This window comes from Geotrypetes seraphini, chromosome 19 (assembly GCF_902459505.1).
Source record: "Geotrypetes seraphini chromosome 19, aGeoSer1.1, whole genome shotgun sequence".
Taxonomy (NCBI): domain Eukaryota; kingdom Metazoa; phylum Chordata; class Amphibia; order Gymnophiona; family Dermophiidae; genus Geotrypetes; species Geotrypetes seraphini.
Window position 1 is genome coordinate 7,419,778 of NC_047102.1, and position 24,845 is coordinate 7,444,622.

Genomic DNA, 24,845 nt, shown 5'->3' on the forward strand with positions numbered 1-24,845 from the left:
GCTCTGTAGCTGCATAGATTCCAAATTTAATCCATATCGCCTATCTCATTATTTCAAGGGTTTCTCCTGAGCATTGCTGAGAAATGAACCAACTAGGTGAGATCATTCAATATATACATAAAAAGGGGCATTGGGTATTTGTGATCACACTCTCTCTTCAAGCCGAATGCAAAAGATTACAGAAAAGTTAAAACAGAAGTAAGCGCCAATTAAATACTCAGCCACCGGTACCTAGAAGCTGTGCCAAGAGCTGTGATCCAGGCTTGGAAAATTCCAGCAAAGAACGAGAAAGGGCTCTTCCTCGTTATGGCAAAGTAGATCAGCGGCAGAAAGATGCCTCCGTGGATGATAAGGCCCACAATGACAGTCACCATGTACATCCCCAGTTGCCTAGCAACCACTTCCAGGTCCTTGATGGCAATGATCTTCCCGCAAATAAGGCAAGCGATACCCAGCGGAGAGTACCTGAAAAAATAAGATGATCAGAGCACTTTGAAATACCCAACCTGGACCCCTGCAGGAAGAAAGCTGACGGAACGTCTCCTAGAAACAAGGAGCTCATGAAAAGGGCCAGAGATTAAGGATAGAATGAGAAGATTAATAACAATGTAACACTTGAAGGAACATTAACAAAGAGATTATGCTCCGTGTAAACAGGCAGGAGTAGCATTGACTACATTTCAGAGTTCACGTTTATTTAACATACCATAAATAAAAGAGTGATTTAAGCAGTTTATAAAATCAATTAAAATCAGTAGATGTGAAGGAAAAGGAAAGGAAACACAAGCATGCCTACGCTACAGCATAATAACTATTACAAAGTAGAATAAAATTATTTTAAAAATTTACGATGTTTGGCGTTTTGCTGACCGTCGCCAGGCTTTGTGTCCAGAAATTCATGCAGGACAATGTCCAGCTCCAGCACTGAATTTCTGGGCATGTGGAGCTGGTGAAACCCCAAGTACAAGTACAAGATGGAACACTTAACCAACATGCGATAATGAGCATATATCACTATGGTATTTGAATCATAGTCTAGAAACCAATGAGACCTAAGACAAATGGCTAGTACTGGGGTGGGGGTCAGTTCACTAGGGGGCGGTTCGGCAAGTGGGTATCCTCATGCCACATGGTGGGAGCTAGTCTGTGGCAAACCAAGTGAGACACATAAAAACTCAGGATTCTATGTCAACTTTAATCCACTGTTGAAAATAACGAAGTTCGTGGACGTGCAAACTCAGTGATATAAGATTCTCAACACAGCTGTGTTTCGGCAGGTCTGCCTTCATCAGGAGAAGGAGCAACCCTTAATATCGAGATGAAATGCACTTACGATAACCATTCCAAGTTGGAAAACTGTATAGAACGCGGCTTTCAATAATAATAATAATAATTTTATTTCTTATATACTGCCAAAGCCATAGTAGTTCGAGGCGGTTTACAACGAAGAAGGGCTGGACAATCAGCGAAAATGGTACAATGGTACAATCAGAGAAAATAGGTGGCAGAGAAAAATGGTACAAACAGAGAAATTAGGAACAATCAGCGAACAGTGGTACAATCGGCAAAAAAAATGGTACAATCAACGAAAATAGGTACAATCAGGGCAAAAAATGGTACAGGGAAGAAGGATCAATCCAAGAATGTAGGTATAACAAAGGGGTACAGTGGAAGTGGGCATGTAGGTAAAAAAAACAGGGGGAGCACTCGCTGAGGGTGGGCAAATCGGATTAAATTAAAAGGGAAAGGAAAAAGAGAGGGGATTTGATATACCACTTTTCTGGGGTTACAATCAAAGCAGTACTCATTATGTACCTGGGCAAAGGATACATTTTTACATTTATGTGCTTTGAATCTTTTTGACTCTGTCCAGACAAGGCGAGTCAGTTTGGACTCACACTCTCAGTTAACGTGATTCGATAATCACGTTATTTCCCAGTGCGACTAAGATGGTTAAGGGGTTGGAGGAACTACCATACAGCGAAAGATTAGAGAAACTGGGCCTCTTCTCCTTCAAACAGAGGAGATTGAGAGGGGGCATGATCGAAACATTCAAGGTACTGAAGGGGATAGACTTAGTAGATAAGGACAGGTTGTTCACCCTCTCCAAGGTAGGGAGAACGAGAGGGCACTCTCTAAAATTGAAAGGGGATAGATTCCGTACAAATGTAAGGAAGTTCTTCTTCACCCAAAGAGTGGTGGAGAGCTGGAACGCTCTTCCAGAGTCTGTCATAGGGGAAAACACCCTCCAGGGATTCAAGACAAAGTAGATAAAGACAGGTTGTTCACCCTCTCCAAGGTAGGGAGAACGAGAGGGCACTCTCTAAAGTTAAAAGGGGATAGATTTCGTACAAACGTAAGGAAGTTCTTCTTCACCCAGAGAGTGGTAGAAAACTGGAACGCTCTTCCGGAGTATGTTATAGGGGAAAACACCCTCCAGGGATTCAAGACAAAGTTAGACAAGTTCCTGCTGAACAAGGACGTATGCTGATAGGGCTAGTCTCGGTTAGGGCTTTGACCAGTTAGGTCTTTGACCGGAGGGCCGATGCATGAGCAGACTGCTGGGCATGATGGACCACCGGTCTGACCCAGCGGCAGCAATTCTTATGTTCTTATGTTCTGCAGATATCCCCAGAAATCCCAACCAAATGAAAAAGAAAACCTGAGCTTGTAGCAGTAAATCAGAGGGGCATTTCCAAGTGGGTTAAAGGTAAGATTTATTAGCTGAGTACATTTTAGTCAGGTGTTTGATGGATCTGAGGCGGGAAGGAAGACGTTCACCCAATCCTAGTTTCCTAGCAACACTGAACTCCTTGTATGTCCTTTCTTTAACATTACTTCCAGCACAAAAGAGTCCTTTCATCCACGGTGATCGGTAGAACAAGCAAGAAGCATGAGGAAAATCCAGAGTCTTGTATTTTTTCTTGCAACTATCAAATATTCCATTATATTGCCATTTGGGCGATGTGATGGGGCTGTTCGCTTTAGCTAAAAACTCGCGTTCAGGTTGTGAGCTGTGAACTGCCTTGTGGCCGAGACTGAAAGCCTATAGAATACTAGGGAGAGGGGAGAGAGAATTGAATGCTTTACCATCCCACCACATAAGGGCCAAGATGCAACATGAAACATTTTGACTGTACGCAGAAGAGACCTGTCAACCCTTATCATAGTTTTGGGTTATCTTTGACAGTGAAAATTGTATCGGTGCGTCTAATCCAGGGATCTCAAAGTCCCTCCTCGAGGGCCGCAATCCAGTCGGGTTTTCAGGATTTCCCCAATGAATATGCATTGAAAGCAGTGCATGCACATAGATCTCATGCATATTGATTGGGGAAATCCTGAAAACCCGACTGGATTGCGGCCCTCAAGGAGGGACTTTGAGACCCCTGATCTAATCTAATTTTCCATTTGTGTGTCGCTCATACCTATGCAGGCTCTAGGCAACTTACAGAGGGAGGGCTAAAAGGAAGGAGAGGACAGAAGCACGTGGTACATCTGGTAATGCGTGACACGTACCTCAGTGGGGAATTTTTTTTCAGAAATTATATTTTCTTCAAGTTTTATTTAGAATTTGATATACACGCATTGTCATAATTTCAAAGCGTATTGCAAATCTAAAAACAGGGGAGTAGTAATATACACGTACAAAATTTGGACAGTCTTATAAATAGCAAAACTGATACAAAAGGAGGAGCAAGTTTAAGAGAAAGAAAGGAAAAAAAAAGTAAAAAGAAGTTAAAAAGCTTCTAAGGAAGGGCTTGATCGTTAAGGCTGAAAAATGATCTGAGCGGAAAAGTGCTCATATTCATCATAAAGGAGAGCCCTCATCTCGATGGGAGGCTGTAACGCAGGGAAGGAGTAGCGGACGGGGGGGGAGGGGGGGGAGTAGAGGAGGCAGCTTAGCAGCGGGCAGGTTTTCCCGCCACCGAGCAGCCTCCTGATAGGCAAAGCGCGGGGCAGTGGTCAGGTGGAGTATATAAAGCCGGGACCTCGGAGGACCCGACGTCTTCCTCGGTCCTCCGTGGCAGCTTTTCCTGGATGAGTGTGTTTAAATTAATTGGGTGTTAATAAACGGAGCTGCAGATATTTCTACCAAAAAGAATGCGGTCTGGTTATTGGTGAGAAAGGGGGGGTTTGGGGTGGATACAGAGGGTAAGCGGGCCAATACATATCCCGCTGTTAATACCTTTTCTTTGTTATCTGTCCTTTGACAATGCAATTACCTGCACTCAGTGAGGACTTCTGCAGGCCTGTGCTGTGATAAGCTGGTCTATAACGCGCTGACAGTGGCAAAGCGAAGGAGATTGGTGCCTGGGACAGTGGCACCCAACATTGTCGTGCAGCGCGCTCCCACTCTCCCCCACCGCTTCAGCACCCCCCCCCCCCGCGTTCTTCTTGAAATGTTCGCTGGCGTGAACAGCATCTTCCACCCGCGCCAGCCTCAGCTTATTTCTGACATCACATCCTGGTCCCGCAACCAGGAAATGATGTCAGGAGGGAGCCAAGGCCAGCGCGAGTAGCTGAGTCCAAGTTTCACGGCGCAGGTTACAACTTTACGGAACAGCACTAAACACAACAATTGGAGTACAGGAGATGATTGGAGATGCTGGCCCCTGGCAGCTAGTAACCTCCTCTACGGGCAAGCGAAATAAACCCACCCCATTCTCACGCTCTTCTTCTTTTTCTTTTTCTCTTCAACAGGATAGCCGTTCATCAATACCACAGCTAACTCTCAGAAATAGATTTCAAATCCTACAAGATGAAACCACCGAGGAAACAGCAGAAGAGGCTCACGAGGATACCCAGCACACAACGTCAAATCCAGAGCACGCAGACCGACCCCCTCGAAAGGAACGAAGAGTGGTAGTCATTGGTGACTCCATGCTAAGGGGCACCGAGGGACCAATTTGCAGGCCTAATTTACAATCAAGAGAGGTCTGCTGTCTCCCTGGAGCCAGGATCCAGGATATTACCACTAGCCTGGACAAAATTCTAAAACCTAATGATCATTTTCCCATGTTTCTCATCCATGTAGGCACAAATGACACTGCTAGGAGCGACACAGAGAACATCCCCAGAGATTTTGGAGCACTAGGAAAGAAGCTGAAGCAGACAGGAGCACAGGTGGTCTTTTCGTCAATTCTTCCAGTGAGAAACAGAGGCAGAGCGAGAGAAGAGCGTATTCAACGGACTAACGAATGGCTCCGAAAATGGTGCATAGAAATGAACTTCGGATTCCTGAACCACGGCGATACACTCCAGGGACTGCAGGGGCCAGACGGACTCCACCTGACCAGAAGAGGTAGAAACGTATTTGGACATCGATTGGCCCGCCTACTCAACAGGGCTTTAAACTAGGTAAGTTGGGGGAGGGTACATACTTATATCCCAGAGCAGTAAGAAACCACCCTGAGGAGGCGAGTCGCACTGACACTACCAAATCTAAGGTAAGTACCAATGATATCCACAATTATTCAGAGAGAAAAATCACTGATAATTTAGAAGCCACACTAACTCATAAAGGAATCTCTTCACAGATATGGAGGGCTATGTATGTTAATGCACACAGCTTGGGCAATAAAATTCTAGAATTAGAGACTGAGATAGCAAACGCTGATCTTGACGTGATAGCGATATCTGAAACCTGGTTCACAGAATCGCATGGGTGGGATATGGTTATACCAGGGTACAACCTACTTCGTTGCGACCGAGTGGGAAAATTGGGGTGAGGAGTAGCACTATACACTAAGGAAAGCATCAAAACCACCAGAATCACAGATGTTAGATACACCGGGGAATCCATCTGGGTGAACCTGGCCAGAGGAAAGGAAAAATGCCTATACCTTGGTGTGATATATAGACCTCCCAGGCAACAGGAGGACAAAGACATAGAATTAATCGAGGACATAGAGAACATCACACTGCACGGGGACTCAGTAATGCTAGGAGACTTCAACATGCCAGATGCAGATTGGAACACACTCTCCGCGACTACGGGTAGCAGCAAAAGAATATTAAACTCCATAAAGGTAGCAAATCTCAAGCAATTGGTATTGGAGCCCACCAGGGACCAGGCATTACTAGACCTAGTTCTCACCAATGGAGATAGCGTCACGGAAGTCTCAGTAGGAGACACACTAGCCTCCAGCGACCATAATATGGTATGGCTCAACCTCAAGAAAGGTTTTTCTAAGACAAACACAGCAACAAGGGTTCTCAACTTTAGAGGCACAGACTTCAACCGCATGGGAGATTTTGTCCATCAGGAGCTACATAAACAAGCAAGATCTGACAATGTGGAGGACATGTGGATGTCTCTGAAGTCCATACTACACGAAGCAACAGACCGATACATAAAAACAGTAAATAAACGCAGGAGAAACAAAAGACCCCAATGGTTCAGTAAAGAAATTTCAGACCTAGTTAAACAGAAAAAAGACGCATTTATCACCTACAAACACTTAGGCAGAGAGAGGGCAAAAGAGGACTATCTAGATAGATCTAAAGCTGTCAAAACAGCAGTCAGAGAGGCCAAACTCCGAATGGAGGAAGAGCTAGCACGGAAAATTAAGAAAGGGGATAAATCTTTCTTCAGCTATATTAGCGACAGGAAAAGAAATAAAGATGGGATAGTACGCCTGAAGAAATCGGACGGTAACTTTGCGGAATCAGATTCTGAGAAGGCAGAACTACTAAACCAATACTTCTGTTCAGTGTTCACCCGCGAAATGCCGGGAGCAGGTCCACAGCTGCAGAAAGGAGATAATCAGAAAGACCCATTTCAAGATTTCGAATTTACGCCCAGTAGCGTCTACGAAGAAATATCAAGACTCAAAGTAAACAAAGCCATGGGACCAGATAACCTACATCCCAGAATGCTCAGGGAGTTAAGGGAAGTCCTGGCTGAACCATTATCTGTTCTTTTCAATCTTTCCCTAAGCGCAGGAAGGGTCCCCTCGGACTGGAAAACCGCTAATGTAATCCCACTCCACAAGAAGGGCTGCAGGACAGAGACAGCAAACTACAGACCAGTGAGTCTCACGTCTATAGTCTGTAAACTCATGGAAACACTGATCAAACAGAATATTGACACAATTCTAGACGAAAAAAAACTGCGTGATCCACACCAACACGGGTTCACCCAGGGAAGATCCTGCCAAACTAATCTGATTAGCTTTTTTGACTGGGTTACTAGACAACTGGATGCAGGAGAGTCACTGGACGTGGTATACTTGGATTTCAGTAAAGCATTTGATAGTGTCCCTCATCGAAGATTACTGAACAAGCTGAAATCGATAGGATTAGGAGACACTCTAACTACATGGGTTGGGGATTGGCTGAGCGGTAGACTTCAGAAAGTGGTGGTGAACGGTACCCCATCCGAAGCATCAGAAGTGATCAGTGGAGTGCCGCAGGGCTCGGTCCTGGGCCCGATTCTATTCAACTTATTCATAAGAGATATGACGCGGGGACTTAGAGGAAGGGTATCACTGTTCGCCGACGACGCCAAACTTTGCAACATAGTAGGCAGAAGCTTGTTACCTGATGATGATATGACACACGACCTACTGCTTCTGGAACAATGGTCGACTACTTGGCAGCTGGGATTCAATGCTAAAAAATGCAAGATAATGCACCTGGGAAAGAGAAACCCGTGCAGAACTTATGTTCTAAATGGTGAGACCTTGGTTAGGACCACGGCGGAACGAGATCTAGGAGTGATCATTAGTGAGGACATGAAGGTTGCCAATCAAGTGGAGAAGGCTACCTCCAGGGCAAGACAAATGATGGGATGTATCCGCAGAGGTTTTGTCAGCAGGAGACCTGAAGTTATGATGCCATTGTACAGAGCCATGGTGAGGCCTCACTTGGAGTACTGTGTCCAGTTTTGGAGACCACATTACCGAAAGGATGTGCTGAGGATCGAGTCGGTGCAGCGAGCGGTAACCAGGATGGTCTTGGGGCTCAGGGATCTCACGTATGAAGAAAGACTAAAGAAATTGCGGCTGTACTCACTTGAGGAAAGAAGAGAACGGGGAGATATGATTGAAACGTATAAGTACATCACGGGACGCATCGAGACAGAAGAGGATATCTTCTGGCTCATGGGACCCTCGACCACCAGAGGGCATCCACTGAAAGTCAGGGGAGGGAAGTTTCATGGAGACTCCAGGAAGTACTTCTTCACCGAAAGAGTGGTGGATCATTGGAATAGACTCCCACTCCAGGTGATAGAGGCTAGCAACGTGACGGAGTTTAAGAGAAAATGGGATACTCATGTGGGATCGTTAAGGGAGTAAACTCAGGGGGGAGGGATACTTGGAATGGGCAGACTTGGTGGGCTATAGCCCTTTTCTGCCGCTTTTTTCTATGTTTCTATGTTTCTAGATGTTTACTGGAACTTCCTCAGGTTTTGTACTAAAAAAAACCCAGAAGCTCCTCGTGGACATGCATTAGATCCAAGTTTTCATGCAGCCATGCGGTCTAAAAAAACGGATACTGTTCTCTCCCAGAAGCTAAAGAAGGATGGGCTTAAGCTGCTCCAACACTACAGTATTTCACTAATGATACCCCTGGGGAGAAAACTGTCTGCTTCCTTGGTGGGGATCGGTGGAGGAGGGGTGATGCTGACACATGGAGAGAGCAGAGGGTGAGAGGTGATACATTGCCTAGCGTTTCTGCCAGAAGGGGTTGGAAAGGGTAGGATTTGGGATGGGTGATGCTCTTGGAAGGAGGATTGGGTTGCAAATGGGAAGGGCTAAGATTGTGAGGGGGGATTGGGCTGGTTTTCTGGCTCAGTAGTACCTGGGGGGAAATCCCCCCCCCTACATACACACACACACAAAATGTCAGCCTATCATTTCGGATTAAAAACCTTACAAAATGACATGACATTTCCAGTGTCACTCTAGGAAAAGCCTTGGGAGGTTTTCTACTTTGGATGCTGGAGCAGAGAATATCAGGGTGGAACTGGTAACGGGGAATGTTCTCTGGCTGACCGGGGTGACGGGGCCACAGCAGAAGTAGCGCACAGCCTGCCTTCCAACTTTCCTGTCACTCTCTCTGTGAAATTGGTCCCTGGCCTTCTCTTGCTTCCATGAATAGCTGTCCTTTGTGCTGTAGCTCCAGACCGTAGAAACATAAACAGCCCTCTTGGGTACGGTGGTGAGTAGCAGTAGGACTGACAAGAAAGGCCATTTTGTAAGCTGTTGGCTCATAAATTGTTTGGGAAAAGTAAACACTAGAGGAAAACAACTGTATTCCCCTCAAGGCCTTTGCTAGTTTCGCTCATCTCTTGTTTTTATTAAACTGGCGATGATCAATATTTGAATTGGGCTCATACGACGTTTAATGCTATTTATACTTTCTGTACCGTTCTTCTGCATATGTGCTGCCAAAAGAGATGATTTCTCCCTCTCGTAATGTGAGGGAGTTGGGGATTCTCCCTCATAGGCAATGTTATTTTAGTGGACAGCAGAGGGCGCCGGCCAATTAGGGGGGGTAAACTACAGGGTCTAGAATGCATTGAGCTCTGTAGTCCAGAGTTTAACACTCATCCAGCAGGTGGCACTGCATGGCATGAACAGGCTACTACTGCTGACTCATGGGGTGGAACCCAGGCAGGATGAGCTTCATATGGCCAGTCTGGGATTCATTCCCTGGCATAAATTGGGGATGCCTACATTTTAGGATGTTGAGGACCGCCTAAGCACGCTTACTCAACGCTAAGCATGATTCTATAATGGATGCTTACATTTTTTATAGAATCAATACTGATATTGGTGTCTAACTTTAGGAGGGCTTTATAGAATGGCCTCATTAACATGCAAAGATATAGGATATGTCGTTCTCACTCCCCATGTTGTTGCAAATCGCAGCCTATCCCTACCACTCCCCCTCCTAATTTAGCTTCTGTGGGGCAAAGACCCCGCTGCTCTGCTTCTTGGATGAGGAAAATCCTAGACCTGTTGTTTTCTAAAATTCCTAGTCAGGAAAGGAAACATCTAAATTTATCATTGCTTGAAGGACCCTGCCACCCTCCCCCTCCCCCCCTTTGGGAGACCTCCTAAGGTCTGATACGGGAAGTCGGTGGCAAGGAGGATGGGCATAGGCCGTTACTTACCACATGATCATGGTCACCAGCTTCATGACTATCTCATTGAGGATGCTGAAAAAATCAACCATCAGCCGAGCTTGTTCGCCCATTTTTCCCATGGCCACACCAAATGCAATGAAGAAGCCAATCAGACCTGTGAAGAGATCACAAAAGCCACCACATGACTCTCATGTTCCTTGTTGAGCTTATTTTAGTTCATTCAAAGGGTCCTAACGGAACCACATCCATTTGATCACTGTTCATTCCTTGCCATGTTTCTTGCTTTGTAAAGCAGTGTTTCTCCACTCGGTCTTGGAGTCCCCCCTTGCCAGTCAGGTTTTCAGGATATCCACAATGAATATGCATAAATTTGATTTGCATACACTGCCTCCAATATATGCAAATTTCTTTCATGCATATTCATTGTGAATATCCTGAAAGTCCTGGAGTACCCCTTGCCAGTCAGGTTTTCAGGATATCCATAATGAATATGCATAAACTTAATTTGCATACACTGCCTCCATTATATGCAAATTTCTTTCATGCATAGTCATTGTGGATATCCTGAAAGTCCTGGAGTACCCTTTGGCAGTCAGGTTTTCAGGATATCCATAATGAATATGCATAAACTTAATTTGCATACACTGCCTCCATTATATGCAAATTTCTTTTATGCATAGTCATGTGGATATCCTGAAAGTCCTGGAGTACCCTTTGCCAGTCGAGTTTTCAGGATATGCATAATGAATATGCATAAACTTAATTTACATACACTGCCTCCATTATATGCAAATTTCTTTCATGCATAGTCATGTGGATATCCTGAAAGTCCTGGAGTCCCCCCTTGCCAGTCAGGCTTTCAGGATATCCACAATGAATATGCATAAACTCTAGTAAAATCCGGACCCCCTAGGCCTGCCCAGTTCTACCCCCCTCTCCTTCGGATGCCTGTCCTCCTGCCTGATGCAATTTCGAGGATTACTGTAACATCATTTATCTAACCTCCACTAAAAAAAATATCAGAAGGTTGCAGATCAGTCAGAACACAACTTGAAAAAATTTGATCATGTAACTACATTATATCGGAAGCTTCATTGGCTCCCAGTTGAGACAAGAATATTATTCAAGTTAGGTTGTACCTGTTACAAGACATACTGCCTCTTTTACAAAACCGTACGGCAACAGCCCCGAAGCCCTTTAAATCGCTATGGGCTTCGGGGCCATTAGCGCAGGGCAGCCGCTAGCGTGGCTTTCTAAAAGAGGCCCCATAGTTTGGCCTTATACCTGACTATATGACAGAATTTAACGACAGAAAACATTTTTCTTGGCATTTTAGATTATTCACATTTCCTACTGTAAAAGGTTGCATATACGAAAGATTTTTTTCCATAGAATTTTATCTTTTTAAGCTGGATCAAGTTTTATTTAAAATTTGATTAAACGCTTATTAAAATTTATAAGCGATAGGATAAACCCTTTTCTGCCTGATAACAAACTCCATCTCCCTGTCTTTCCTTTAGAAAAATGCTACAGACCTACTTATATGATAAATTCTTCTGAATGTGATTATAATACACTGGGCTCGAACAGTCTCTCGACTGTCGTTAACCGCGTTGAACTGAGCGGTTACTGTGGTATATAAGTGAATTTGTTATGTTGTGTTATAACTCTTCCATCCCAATCAAACTTTGTCCTAGATTGATCATAAGGTCATGTCATTGTGGTACTTCAAATATTAGCTAAATGATACTGAGGACCGTCAGGTCCAGGCCGGATGTTTAACAAAAATAGATCCTGTACCTAAAACATTCATTCCATCTTTAAATTCCAGTCCCTTTTTGATGGTCACCTGGGCTGCTTCTTTTGCTTCGGTTAAACTCTCGTTCATCACAGCAAAGACGGAGTCTGTAACATTTGAAGGTTCTGTGACGGCTGGTCGTAATATCTCTTTCTTGGTGACAGTCTGTATCTACGAGAGGGAACGTTAAACTGTAAATGGGAGTTTTGTCAATGGAAATGATTGAGACAATCGAGTTTCTTCATTATATAGAAACTAATATTCAATGGGACCTAACTGGTGAAAGTTAATCACGCAAAACGAATCCATTTCAGCTTATCTAGGAAGTTTTAAGACAGACACATCCACTGATTTGGGCCATTGAGATGCATTATTCAGTTGCCTTTAGAATAGTAATACTTTATTTATTAGGGTTTATTTTTCTACCTTTTTGAAGAAAAACACCCAAGGTGGTATACAGTACAAATAACTACTCAAGACCCTTGAAAGAAGGCCAACAAAAGATCAAAAAAGATCCCAACGTGCTCATAAATAGAGACGAAGACTATAGATCTCAAGTGCCCCAAGCCAGTAACCAGAGCAAGTCATAGTTGCTAGGCTTATAAAAGGGCTATCATTGATAAACGTCTAATTTCCTCAATGAGCAGTGTATATATATATATGGCCATTGCTTAATATACCGTAATGTTATTTAACTTATGCTGTATAATACTTAGCTTGGGTCTAGTATATCGCTGCGGTCTTGTGCATAAGACCGCGGCGATAATAGCGTGGCGGCTATAGGAACTTAATAACTGTTTAACAAAATGCTGTCCTGAAGAAGCTCTCCATACGTTGATGAGAGCGAAACGGAAGATCTTCCATCGGGAGAATAGCCGGGTGATATACTAGACCCGATCTAAGTATTATATAGCATAAGTTAAATAACATTACGGCTTGGGGCACTTGAGATCTATAGTCTTCGTCTCTATTTATGAGCACGTTGGGATCTTTTTTGATCTTTTGTTGGCCTTCTTTCAAGGGTTTTGAGTAGTTATACTGCTGATTGGAGTTCATACAGTACAAATAAGCCAGACATAGGCAACTGAGAGCTACTTAAGCCCAGACTTAACAGATTGTCCTCAAGCAGAGAAAATGGAATATTAGAACTATCCAGGATGCCTTCTGCCCTTCCTTACCTACATAACAACATAAGAATGATTATACTGGGACAGACCGAAGGCTCCATCAAGTCCAGTATCCTGTTTCCAACAGTGACCAACCTAGGTTACAGGTACCTGGCAAGATCCCAAGGAGTAAAACAGATTTTATGCTGCTTATCCTAGGAATAAGCAGTGCATTTCCCTAAGCCATCTCAATAATGGCCTAGGGACTTCTCTTTTAGGAAATCATCCAAACCTTTTTTTAAACCCTGCTAAGCTAACTGATTTCACCACATTCTCCAGCAACCAATTCCAGAGTTTAATTACACGTTGTGTGAAGAAATATTTTCTCTGGTCTGCTCTAAATCTACTACATAGTAGCTTCATTGCATGCCCCCTAGTCCTAGTATTTTTGGAAACGGTAAACAAGCAATTCACATCTACCTTTTCTACTCCATGCAGTAATTTATAGACTTCTGTCATATCACCCCTGAGCCGTCTCTTCTCCAAGCTGAAGAGCCCTAGTCACTTTAGCCTTTCCTCATATGGAAGTCATTCCATCCCTTTTATAATTTTTGTCGCCCTTCTCTGTACCTCTTCTAATTCTTCTATATCTTTTGTGAGATACGGCGACCAGATCTGCAGACAGTATTCAAGGTGTGGCTGTAGCATAGAGCGATACACTTACATTATAACATTTACGTCTTTGCTTTCCATTACTTTCTTGATAATTCCTAACATTCTATTTGCTTTCTTTGTTACAATTTTATCCAGTCAATGAGATGCCTATATCGAATGGTGAAGCGGAAAATTGAACTCTCAAAGTTAGCAGGACAAAACTGTGACATATTGGTCCCAGAGTTGATTACAGTTGTCTGAAAAAAGATTTAGGTTCAAATAGTACAGCGAATTGCTTTTATTAACCTCACCTTAGGGAGTGGAGTCATGTCCTTATCAAAACACAAGCTCACAGGTATAATCTTGAAGTGTGTACATACTAGTTCAATATGGCAACAAGGTAAATATGGAAAGAATCCTCAACTCCTGTCCTCAAGAACTGGAACTCCATTGGGTTATAGGATTTCCATAGTGTATATGCATGAGGACGCCAAGGACTACTACAAAACAATTGCATTAATTCCACACGCCAGCAAAATATTGCTGAAAATAATACAACGAAGGCTCCAATCACACGTTGAGCAAGATCTACCCGAAGTTCGGGCTGGTTTCAGAAAAGGTCGAGGAACAAGAGACATTATTGCCAATGTTAGATGGATATTGGAGAAGAGCAAAGAATACCAAAAAAACCCTATACCTTTGCTTTGCTTTCAACTTTGTGGATCACCATAAACTATGGAGAACTCTAGTGCAAATGGGAATACCCAAACACAGAACTCAGCTGATAGCCTCTATGAAAATCAAGAAGCTGCAGTGAGAACTGAATTCGGCAACACTGATTGGTTTCCAATAAAACATGGCGTCAGGCAAAGGATGCATCTTGTCACCTTACCTGTTCAATCTGTATTGCGAAACCATCTTCAGAAAAGCAAATTTGGAAGAAGAGCGCGTCGGTTTCAGAGTTGGTAGCTGAAATATAAACCACCTGCGCTATGCAGATAATACAACGCTCATCACCAGCAGCAAAGAAGACATGCTGTATCTACTGAGAAAAGTCAAAGCCGAAAGTCATAGCATAGGATTAGAACTGAACATAAGCAAGATGAAAATCATGAACACGGAAAATGATGAAGATTTTGAGCTTGAAGGTGATAGAAGTTGTAAAGGATTTCATTCTCCTGGGCTCTTTTGTAAACAAAGAAGTAATTAGCAGGGAGGAACTTGGTTGCTCTTCAATGAAGGCTCTCAACAAAATATTCAAAGGCAAGGAGGTAACACTCCAAACGAAGACCAGACTTGTCCACACACTCATCTTCTCAGTGCTCAGTTACAGATACGAAGGCTGGACACCATGGAAATAAGAAAGAAGATTGACTCATTTGAGCTTTGGTGCTGGAGAGAGATTTTAGGCATGCCATGGACTGCCAGAAGAATGAACAAATCGATTCTGGAAGAGATCAAACCAAAATAAGACAGTCGTAACTTCGTCATTTGCCATCATAGCCATGTCACTCGAAGCCCAAATGATGAAGTTACGACTGTCTTATTTTGGTCGCACCATCGGAAGAGAGAGAGAGGTCACTGGAGAAGGACATCATGTTTGGGAAGATCTAAGGAACCAGGCGAAGAGGGCGACCTACAATCAGATGGCTGGACACGTTGAAAACAGTCATGGGGGATGACGCTGGAGGACCTTTCCGGATTAGCACAAAACCAATTTCTTTTTTAGATCCGCAATTCATCAAATCGCTAGGACTCGAACACGAGTTGATGGTACCTGACAACAACAGCATATGCATGAGGTGTACTTGGGTACAATGGAGCCAGTGTGTACAAACTGTTCTCATGCAAATTCATTGTGGAACTCCTTAAAGTCAGACTTGTTTGGAATCCTTCAAGAGAGGATCCCTGGTCTATGTACAGAAACCGAACACAATGGTAGAGAAAGACTCAAGGGCACGTGGTCTATTTTTTTTTTTTTTTCCACAGCTGGTGCAGATTCAAGTTTCTTTCTGGATAAAATCCTTATCTCAGAAATAAGTTTCATGAGAAGAAATATTTTCATTGTTCCTGCACATATCTTGCAGCTAAGTCCTCAGACCTGGAAACAGCCATATCTATGAAGACCGAAGAAGGTACATGTTCTTCCTGTGCTAAGAAGCAGTTGGAAGAGTTTTCGCTAATTAGCTTTTTGCTGCCTGGTAGCTGAGTCTGACAGCTTGGACAAGCCTTTTTGCTTTCCTGAACGCAGAGATGAGCTGGAGGAAAAGCATCCACGTGGGAGGTCTGGCTAATGCTGCTTTTGACATTGTTACTGCTAGCAAAACGGGGATTATGTTTCTGTCTGATGTTTTACCTTTAGGAGCTCAACTGAGCTGATCCCACCTTGTAAGTCCTGCTGTAAGCGAGAGATATCAGTGGAAAAAAATGTGCATTCATTTTGTTGTCTGGGGCCAGAAAATACACAGATAAAGAGAATGCATGCTAAGTCGACTTTATGTGCAGAAAACCTCCACATTAATGTACTTAAAGTTGATTTAGGCATTTGAAACATGTTTATGTGCATTCATCAAATGTTATATGCCTTAATTTCTGAAACAGAAAGAACCAATATTCAAAAAAACAGCCTAGAACTATCAAAATGATTCAAAAATGAGCGGACAACCTAAAACTAGTTACCCCAGCAGCAAATAACGTAATCAGAAAAATTGTATAGAATACTGCTCATACTGGACAATACGTATCAGTATTGAAAGCCCAACAGACTTGAAGGGCTCTGGCCTCAGAATCGGAGCCTACGCACAGCAGTGAATCACAAACTGAGATGATCCGCGTAGTTATACAGCTCCTGCTCCAATCATTGATTGAAATTTTTTGAAAATTTTTTTAAAGCAATTTAATAAAGCTTAAAACCCTTCCAACTGAGGGATACTATACATATGTAGTAGCCAGGATTTGAAAAAAATGTGAGACCAAAAGGACTTATCTCAAAACTTGACTTGTCTTTATAACATGTTCAGTCACCAGTGTCTGTTTGCCGACGCGGCCACGTTTCGCGGGAATTTTTAACATAACTTTAAATGCCTCAGCAGGCACTATAAACCACAGAGATTTTTCTTTTGCATTTCTGTATTGTGTTGGTTTTTTTTTCAAAGGACTGGGAAGTTTTATGTCTTTCTTTGCTACTGCGAGATAATACTAACCTTTCTATCTATAGTACATCAAACTTCTCTGCGTTCTACTCAGTAGCTACACTGTTACCACCTTCAGTGATGTAACAAAGCCTGGCAGTGCCCACAGCAAAAGCAGTGTCTGAAGTGGAATATACCACACTCTAATCACAGGGGAAAAAATATTCTGCCACCCCTCCAAATAAAATGGACACGTTATGTGTTAACTGTATAGTGGTACCTCGGAATCCGAACTTAATCCGTTCCAGAACCCCGTTCGAGTTCCAAGACAGTTTTCCCCCTTGAAAATAAGAGAAACTGGATTAATCCGTTCCTTGGTCCCACAAACTGTGCAGGATCTGGGCCCCCACCAGCATGGGCAGCAGATCGGCAATGGCACCTGCAAGCGGTGCTCAGCCCAAAGCTTCCCTTGGACGCGAACCGCCCAGGTGGATGCAGGAAGCTGCGTCAGAGGGGAAGCTTTGGGCTGAGTAACGCTTGCAGTTCATGTGTGTTCGGATTCCAGAGCAGTGTTCGGATTCCGGGGCAAAATTTAATAAAAATAATAGTTCGGATTCCATGTTGTCTGAGTTCTGGGGCGTTTGGATTCCGAGGTACCACTGTACTTTGTTAGCGAACCAGCAACAGGTCTAAAGAATGATAGCCATTTACCGCTATTGGGATCCAGAGCTTTCCCAAATTGTTTATTGTTTATTTAATTATTTGATTAAACGCTTTATCGATTCTACAAAGCGTTGTACAGAGTAAAAAATTTTTCCTTTAGACAAACAATATTACAGTTAATACATACTTTCTAAAAACTACAGAGCGAACAATAATACATGCAAAGTTATTGTGGACGAACGAACAAAAGACACACAAGGTAAAGAGGGAGGAAATACAATAGCTATAGTAAATGGAAGAAACATTAATGGCAAGTACAAAAGGGCAGGGAGTTAAAAAAAAATAAAAATTAAAATAAGACATCAGTTAAAATCAACTTAAAAAAAAATAAAACTTCAGTTAAAAGCATCTTTAAAAAGGAAAATGATATTCTATTCTTTCCTAACTGATACAAATTTAACTTTCTGTTATAGGCTCTATCTGATCAAGATCTGTTTATCTTTTAAGTTATTATTTTTAATATTATTGTTTCAGGGGGAGAACATTGACTCTGAAATCGCTTGCAGCCGGCTACCCACCTTTTTGATGGGAGCCGTTCACTGGCTGGTCAGATTTGGCCGGTCCGTCTTACCCACACGACATCCCTTCTCGGAAATGAGCTCTAGCTACCGTCCAAGTTCAGGATTTCATCGATCAAGCTATATCAATCTGACGCGTTCACATATGGGTGGCATTTGTCTTATTTAAAACTCCTAAACCCCGCTCGCTTGTAAAACAGCCGTGCCTGAGAAACTCCCTAAACCCCCCTACTTGTTCCATTTGTCTGTTTGTTTAAGATTGTAAGCTCTACTGAGCAGGGACCATTTTTTTTTTTTTTACTGTTTTAATGTATAGCCCTGCGTATGTCTAGCAATTAGTATAGCTACCAATGGAGCTAATACTGTGAAAAATCCCAGAATTGAATCCCAGACCACCTCCTCCTGTCTGCTATACCGTCCTTTCCTATATCAAGTTTCAAGTTTATTGATTTTTAATATACCGACTATCAACGGGTATCTAGCCGGTTTACAATAATATGCTAAAAATAGAAATAAAAGCAATACAGTACTTGTTAAAAGTAATGTTTATAGAAAGGGAGGGAAGTGTACATTGAGGACATAGACAAGACGGGCATCACATCCATTTGTAATCTGGGCACGTGATTCTTTAGCCCATCCTCACAAGGGAGCTCAGAACAGGTCACAAATCAGGTCCTCAGTCATTTTCTCTGTGAGCTCACAATCTATCTAACTACCTGGAGCAGTGGAGGATGAAGTGACTTACCCGGGGTCATAGGGAGCAGAGTGGGGTTTGAACCCACAACCTCAGGGTGCCGAGGCCACAGCTCCAACCACTCCGCCACACTCCCTAGCCTAGACATTAAAGCATAAGGATGCCAATCGGGGGAAACAACGTCTCTCTCTGTTGTTTTTTTTACTAATGCTTTGTGATCCCCTGGGCAAGTCGCTAAACCTCTCATTGCTTCATGTGCAAGCTTACATTATAAGCCTTCTTGGCAAAAAAAAAAGAAGAAAAGACAACTACTTACTGCCTGGATTGTAGTTTGCCTGGAGCTCAGATTTGCAAAGGCAAGTAATTAAATCCAAATTCTACTAAATACATGCAACTCTGTATTGTACAGCAAGCTGAACCAGGACTCCTATCTAAGGAAATATTTTCCATTTCTTTGGGATTAGAGTCATTTTGACTAGATTTGCTTACTTTCATCATGGCATAACAAGGAACAGAGGTTCCCAGCATCTCTTCCTCCTCCTACCCCCCACAGGAGGGGGGGTCCCTTAAAAATGCATTTCCCCCCCCCCCTCCCTCTCATATCTCCCATACCTCTTGATACTGGCAGCGAGAAGGGTTTCCTACTCCTTCCTTATACCAGCTGTAGACTTTATTCATTTGCATTCCATTCTAGAATATTCCCCTCAGTGTTGGTACTGGGGGAGGCAGAGGATTTCAGGGGGGGGGAGCTCTGAGGAGAGGAACTTCTAAAGAACTAGGAGTGGAAACATCACTCACTATAGTCCCACTAGTTGTGTCCTCTGCGATAGTGATATTCGCACAATGATTGTGACAGTTTTCCGCACAGCAGCTCCCCCCTTGTTCCTGTGCCCCATAATGGAGGACATCACTAAGGAGGATACATTTTTAAGAACGTGAAAGAATGTGCGTCCAAATCACTCTTCGCCGCTTTCATTGAGGCGGTTGAATTATTAAGGAACATTTCTGGCAGTTCTGTCACTTGCAAAACTCTAATAGCTTTCTTTAACAAACGCCAAATAATGCAAAGATAATAAGCAGCGGAATGAATATTTTAAACTACGCATATTGTAGTTATAACATTTATGGGCCAAATTAGCAGCATACAGTTTATGCCCCCACCACAAAATGCAGATTACAGACGAGGGTTTGGCAACATTTGTGGCTGGACACGCATCAGCTTGGGTGGTGGTTGAAAAAAATTCACTGCAAGAAAACGTTTAAATGACAGAAAAGCGTCAATGGTAACATATTTATCTTGGATGGGACACACGGGACACAAAGCCGGCTGGCTGGCTCCCTTGTGAATTATCACCGAGACCAAGCTCTTTCCCGTCTAAATCACCGGTACATCTCAACGGAAGTTTAGCTTGTAGCAAACACATGAATGATTTCAACCCTGTCCTTCATGGGCATGTTATTTGATAATTAGTAAACCAGTCTAGTAGCCTGGTTTTAACTTCATTGTATAGCTTTTTTGAAGTATATTGATCTTTCCATTCCTCTTGTTTTTCCCTGGAATGTCTTACTTACTATCAAACAATGTGTATTTCCTTTCCCTTCCTTTCCTTGTGTTTCAATGGGTTTGTAATGTTAGTCATTAGTCTTGCAAGACTTAGTTTTTGCCGTTTGTATTGTCCCCTAAATTTTAATGATATGTACAGCGCTTAGAATTCTGATTAACTCCACAGAAAAGGAACTCCATCAAAAACAAAAAAAACTATGAGGAGAGTTGATGTTCCAGATGTAGACTTCGGTAAAAGTTCAACTTGGTAATCCACATGACTTTTATCTAGGACCCAATCCACTAGGAACTATGAAGCCAACACGGTCTGTGTTTCGACAATACTGTCTTCCTCAGGGGTCCCTGTTGGTCCTATGGTAAGAACTCATGGATTATGAATCAGTCCTAATGAACAAATCCAGTATAGTTCCTATTGGATTGGGTCCTAGATACTTTTATGTGGGTTACCAAGTTGAACTTTTACTAAAGCCTACATCTGGAACATCAACTCTCCGCAGAGACTTTTGGTTTTATTCAAGCGTAGTAGGCCTTAGTGACAGTCAGAGAAGAAAAGCTAAATGCTGGGCGGGCATGGAGACCTCTCACCTCAAGAGATGGTCCCTCCAGAACAGCTTTGAGACACTTTGGAAGACTTAAGTTTCTAGGGTTGTCAATCTGGTACCAATTCATGAGCACCAAATTTGCTGTTTCAAAAGAAAAATAAGAAAAAGACATAAAGAAGGGACCCTCACCAAAAAAAACAACCCCTAAAAAGATATTGGAAAATCAAATGGATTACCTGCTGGAAACAGGCTTGGACCAGGTTTTCTGGAAAGAGGTTTCGAATGAGATCCAAGAAAGCGTCGAGGCTGGACACTTCGTCGTTCTTCTGACCCTCTCCCAACTGCTCTCGGAGTTTAGGGTTTCCTGGATGAATAGCCAGAACTAAAATGACGCCCAAAATGGCAGCAATAATTGTAGTGGCCATATAGTAAACCATAGCTCTCGTGCCCAGTCGGCCACTGGCTTTGGCATCCAGTCCGGAGAGACCTACGGGAGAAAAGGGTAGGGACGCAATGAGACGGCTAATCCACAGCAATGGTTATTTTCAAAGACACTTCCGTGGCAAAGCAGAACTTCATCCTTACAAAATTGCCTGACTGATCAGTGGGTAGATTGTGCTTATAAGGCAGGTGTACCGGGACGCTGACCCACTTTGGGGGGGGGGGTTGCATTTATGCCCATACTTTTCAAAACTCAAACATATCATGTATCTTATCCTGAAAAATCATTTATCCCAAATAGCAATTGTCAGCTAGGTACCCACACTGACATGGTGTCCGGAAAAAACGGGCCCCCCCCCCCCAACATTTTTCCTAAAAATATCCTCTCTGCATTAAAAACTTCTGTCTGAAATTTAAGACATTTCTTTTTTTTTATATCTTTATTAGATTTTCATACTATAATTGTGCAACAAGTAATTCATATACATAAAATATCGCAAGACAAGCACAATAAACTTTCAGACATTAACATACAATTAAATTTTCCCCATCCACCCACCCAATACTCAAATAAAATAAAACCAACAAGAAACTATCCATAAATACCCCGAATCAAGTTCCAATGCAACTCCCTTCCCCCACCCCCCACCCCAACCCCCCTGGATGTTCAGAAGCCTATAAAATAAAATCAATTATTCTTCCTTACAAAATTTTGCCAATGGCTCCCACACATCCATAAACTTTCTGTAACGCCCTTGCTGTATAGCCAGGAAAGGTTCCATTTTAAAAATGTAACACAGCGATTCCCACCCAAAATTGTAACTTAATCGATTTCTGAGTACTCTGTTTTTCAACAGGATGGAGCTCCAGCGCATCGAGCTTGCAAAACAGTTGAGCTGTTAATTAATGAAACCCCAGAATTCATCGAGCCAACATCTCGGTGGCATCAAAGACTCCGTGAGTGTGTCAAGGACACGCTGAACGCAAATTATGAATTAACTGAGAGAAAAAAAAAAAAAAAGAGCCCGTTACACTGATTTATTTTTCAAAGGTCAGGCTAAACGTTTAAACAATCGTAACGTATTTTGAAGCTAGTGTAAGGGGGTCCCGTTTCTCCCAGACACTGTGCACATACATGATGTGTGGCAATGTTTAGAATCTTAGAAACGATGCATGTATGTTCATACCTATTCACGCAAGTACAAGCAGGAACTTTATTCTGAAACGATCTGCTTAACTGACGTGAAGATCACTTCTATAAGGCACGCTTAAATTAAGATGCCAGTTATGCACTAAAGCACATAGCACACGCGTGAGATCGATGCCCTTTATCAACCTAGCGTACAAGGGCTAGGTGCTATTCTGCACACAAGGTTTGCATGTCATTTTACGCACAACTGCAAATAGGCCGTTCCTGTGGGTGCAGCATGGATGTGTCATGGACATTCCGCCTAGCAATGCATGCATCTTATAGAATAATATATCTGTATATGGTGCAAGGCACACATAAGCGTGAAAACCTACTGCTGCTAGGGTATAGGGAGCTGACTAAAACATAGCCAGTTAAGTGTGCTATTTGGCATTTAACCAGCTATGAAGAAGTGCATAAAAAGAGGACTGCATTTTATGGGGGTCCTCTTGAAAGATCACTTGGACACAAAGTCAGAGGCGTGAAGAAAGTTCAAGAGGTTTATTCACAGCATGCCGGACTCTAGTGCAGTTAACAGCCTGCTTACTAGAGTGTCAGAAACAGGAAATACACGGACTTTTATGCCCTTTTCGCAAACTAATATATGCAAAAACTACAATTTGCATTTGTTACTTCTATAACTTTTCTACAATTATTATTGGTCCTAAGCCAGCACTTATGATAGGTTCAGGGATACAACTTATAGTCCTATAGGAAACTACCTCATTTCTCTGCTTATCTAAATCTTACAGGTCTAAATGTTACATGTACAGAAGGGCAGGGTACATTATGGCTCAAACTCTTATCTATTCAGCTTACAATGTGGTAAGGCAGGGACATACATTTCAGGCAGATGAAGTCAATAGATTGTACACTGTTTTCAGCTATGTAGGCCAGAGCAATATTTTAAACAACAGTTAACCATTTCATGACCCTACACTCTTTCTGCAGTTATCTTAGTCAGCTACGTGCGGAATATTGACACTTAACCAGCTACGGGTTGACTCCGCCCCCCAGAATGCCCAGAAAATAGCCAGTCTCGGCTTGAGCACCAACCAGACATTTTTAGTGGCACTGTTCAGTTAAGGAAAATGCCCAGTTAGCTCTGGACGTCTCCAGCCAGGAGCCATTTCTGGCTTTCTACATCATTGTGAATATTGGGCCTACAAAGATTTTAACTTGTGGCTTTTTAATGAGCAGGCAACGCTTGGTAAGGCAGGTCTAAAGAGCCAGTGGCAGGCAGGATTAGCTCTCAGACCCCTGTCATCCTCCTGCTTTGTACAGCCCAGATCCTCCTCAGAAAAGCTGTGATAAAAATCAATGATCTGTGTAGATTCAATGGAAGGACATATCCCATCCTTAGCAGAGACCAATACCTTATTAAATCAAGTTAGAAGTTTAGACAAATGCAAATGTTTTTAATTCCCAGTGTCCAAATGCTAATCTAATTGCTTTCACATGTTTAGAAATTTATAGCATCTATCAAGTGATGACTTTTTAAAAGTCTGGTTGCTAGAATCTGCTTATTATTTCAATTATGCTCTCTGGCAAGACCCACAGAGAGTAAAGCGAAGCCATGCACGTCCCGGCCTAAAGCTCTGGCCTTCTTGACATCCCAAGACATGACCCAGCGGTCGCATTTTACCGGTGATTAAACTGGAGATGATTAACGGTAGGATCAACATTTTCAGCATCCTCATGAGGATATCCCCGGGGAAGCCTATCACCATGATGATGTCCGGATGGATAGGTGCAGCCAGGCGAAGGAGGCCCCCGCAAACTGCTCCCATAATAACACCTGAGGAAAGGGGGGGAGAAATCTCATTTTCAGTGACAGAAGAAGATCATCAGGAACACCAACCAGTAGACAGTGCTAATCACATTATCAGCTTCATATAGTCTGGGAGAATATAATCCAACAGCATTTGCAATGTCAAGAGTTTAACGAGAAAGATTCTCCTTCGCAGGACACCCCAGCTTTTGTAAATGCAGTATCGTCCACTTAATACAATTTTGGTTAAACGGATTTTGGGCATGCCAGTTATTTCATACTATATTCTGGTCTATTTTCCTCTTATTTGTAACAATTGAGTGGGATTAAATTGGTGTGCGCACACACAAACACAAAAGGCCAAGTCTTCTGGCTTGCTCTTAAGAAAATTCACAATAATTTAAAATATAGTGTTGTGGTGTTTATTCTTGAGACTTGTGTGCCAGCATCCCAACAATTGTGGACTGATATCAAGATATTTCGGATGTGTTTCGTTTCTAATCATCTGAGAACATCCAATTGTTAATCAAAATGTAATAAAAGACTTATCTGTGCATAAAATGCTGGCATATTTTGCTCTATTGTCACGTCCCAAATATTAAAGTACATCTAAATTTT

At 42.7% G+C, this 24,845-nt stretch overlaps 1 protein-coding gene across 1 annotated transcript in view; it reads right to left on the reverse strand.

Moving 5' to 3' along the window:
• SLC1A2 (solute carrier family 1 member 2) overlaps positions 1-24,845 on the reverse strand; it is a 73,373-nt gene that overhangs the window by 26,886 nt on the left and 21,642 nt on the right. The window contains exons 3-7 of the mRNA XM_033928680.1: positions 24,102-24,254; positions 21,063-21,313; positions 11,897-12,065; positions 10,124-10,250; positions 232-465 (exon numbers count right to left, since the gene is read on the reverse strand). Of these exons, the coding sequence (XP_033784571.1) occupies positions 232-465; positions 10,124-10,250; positions 11,897-12,065; positions 21,063-21,313; positions 24,102-24,254 (934 nt within the window). The remainder of the gene's footprint in view (positions 1-231; positions 466-10,123; positions 10,251-11,896; positions 12,066-21,062; positions 21,314-24,101; positions 24,255-24,845) is intronic.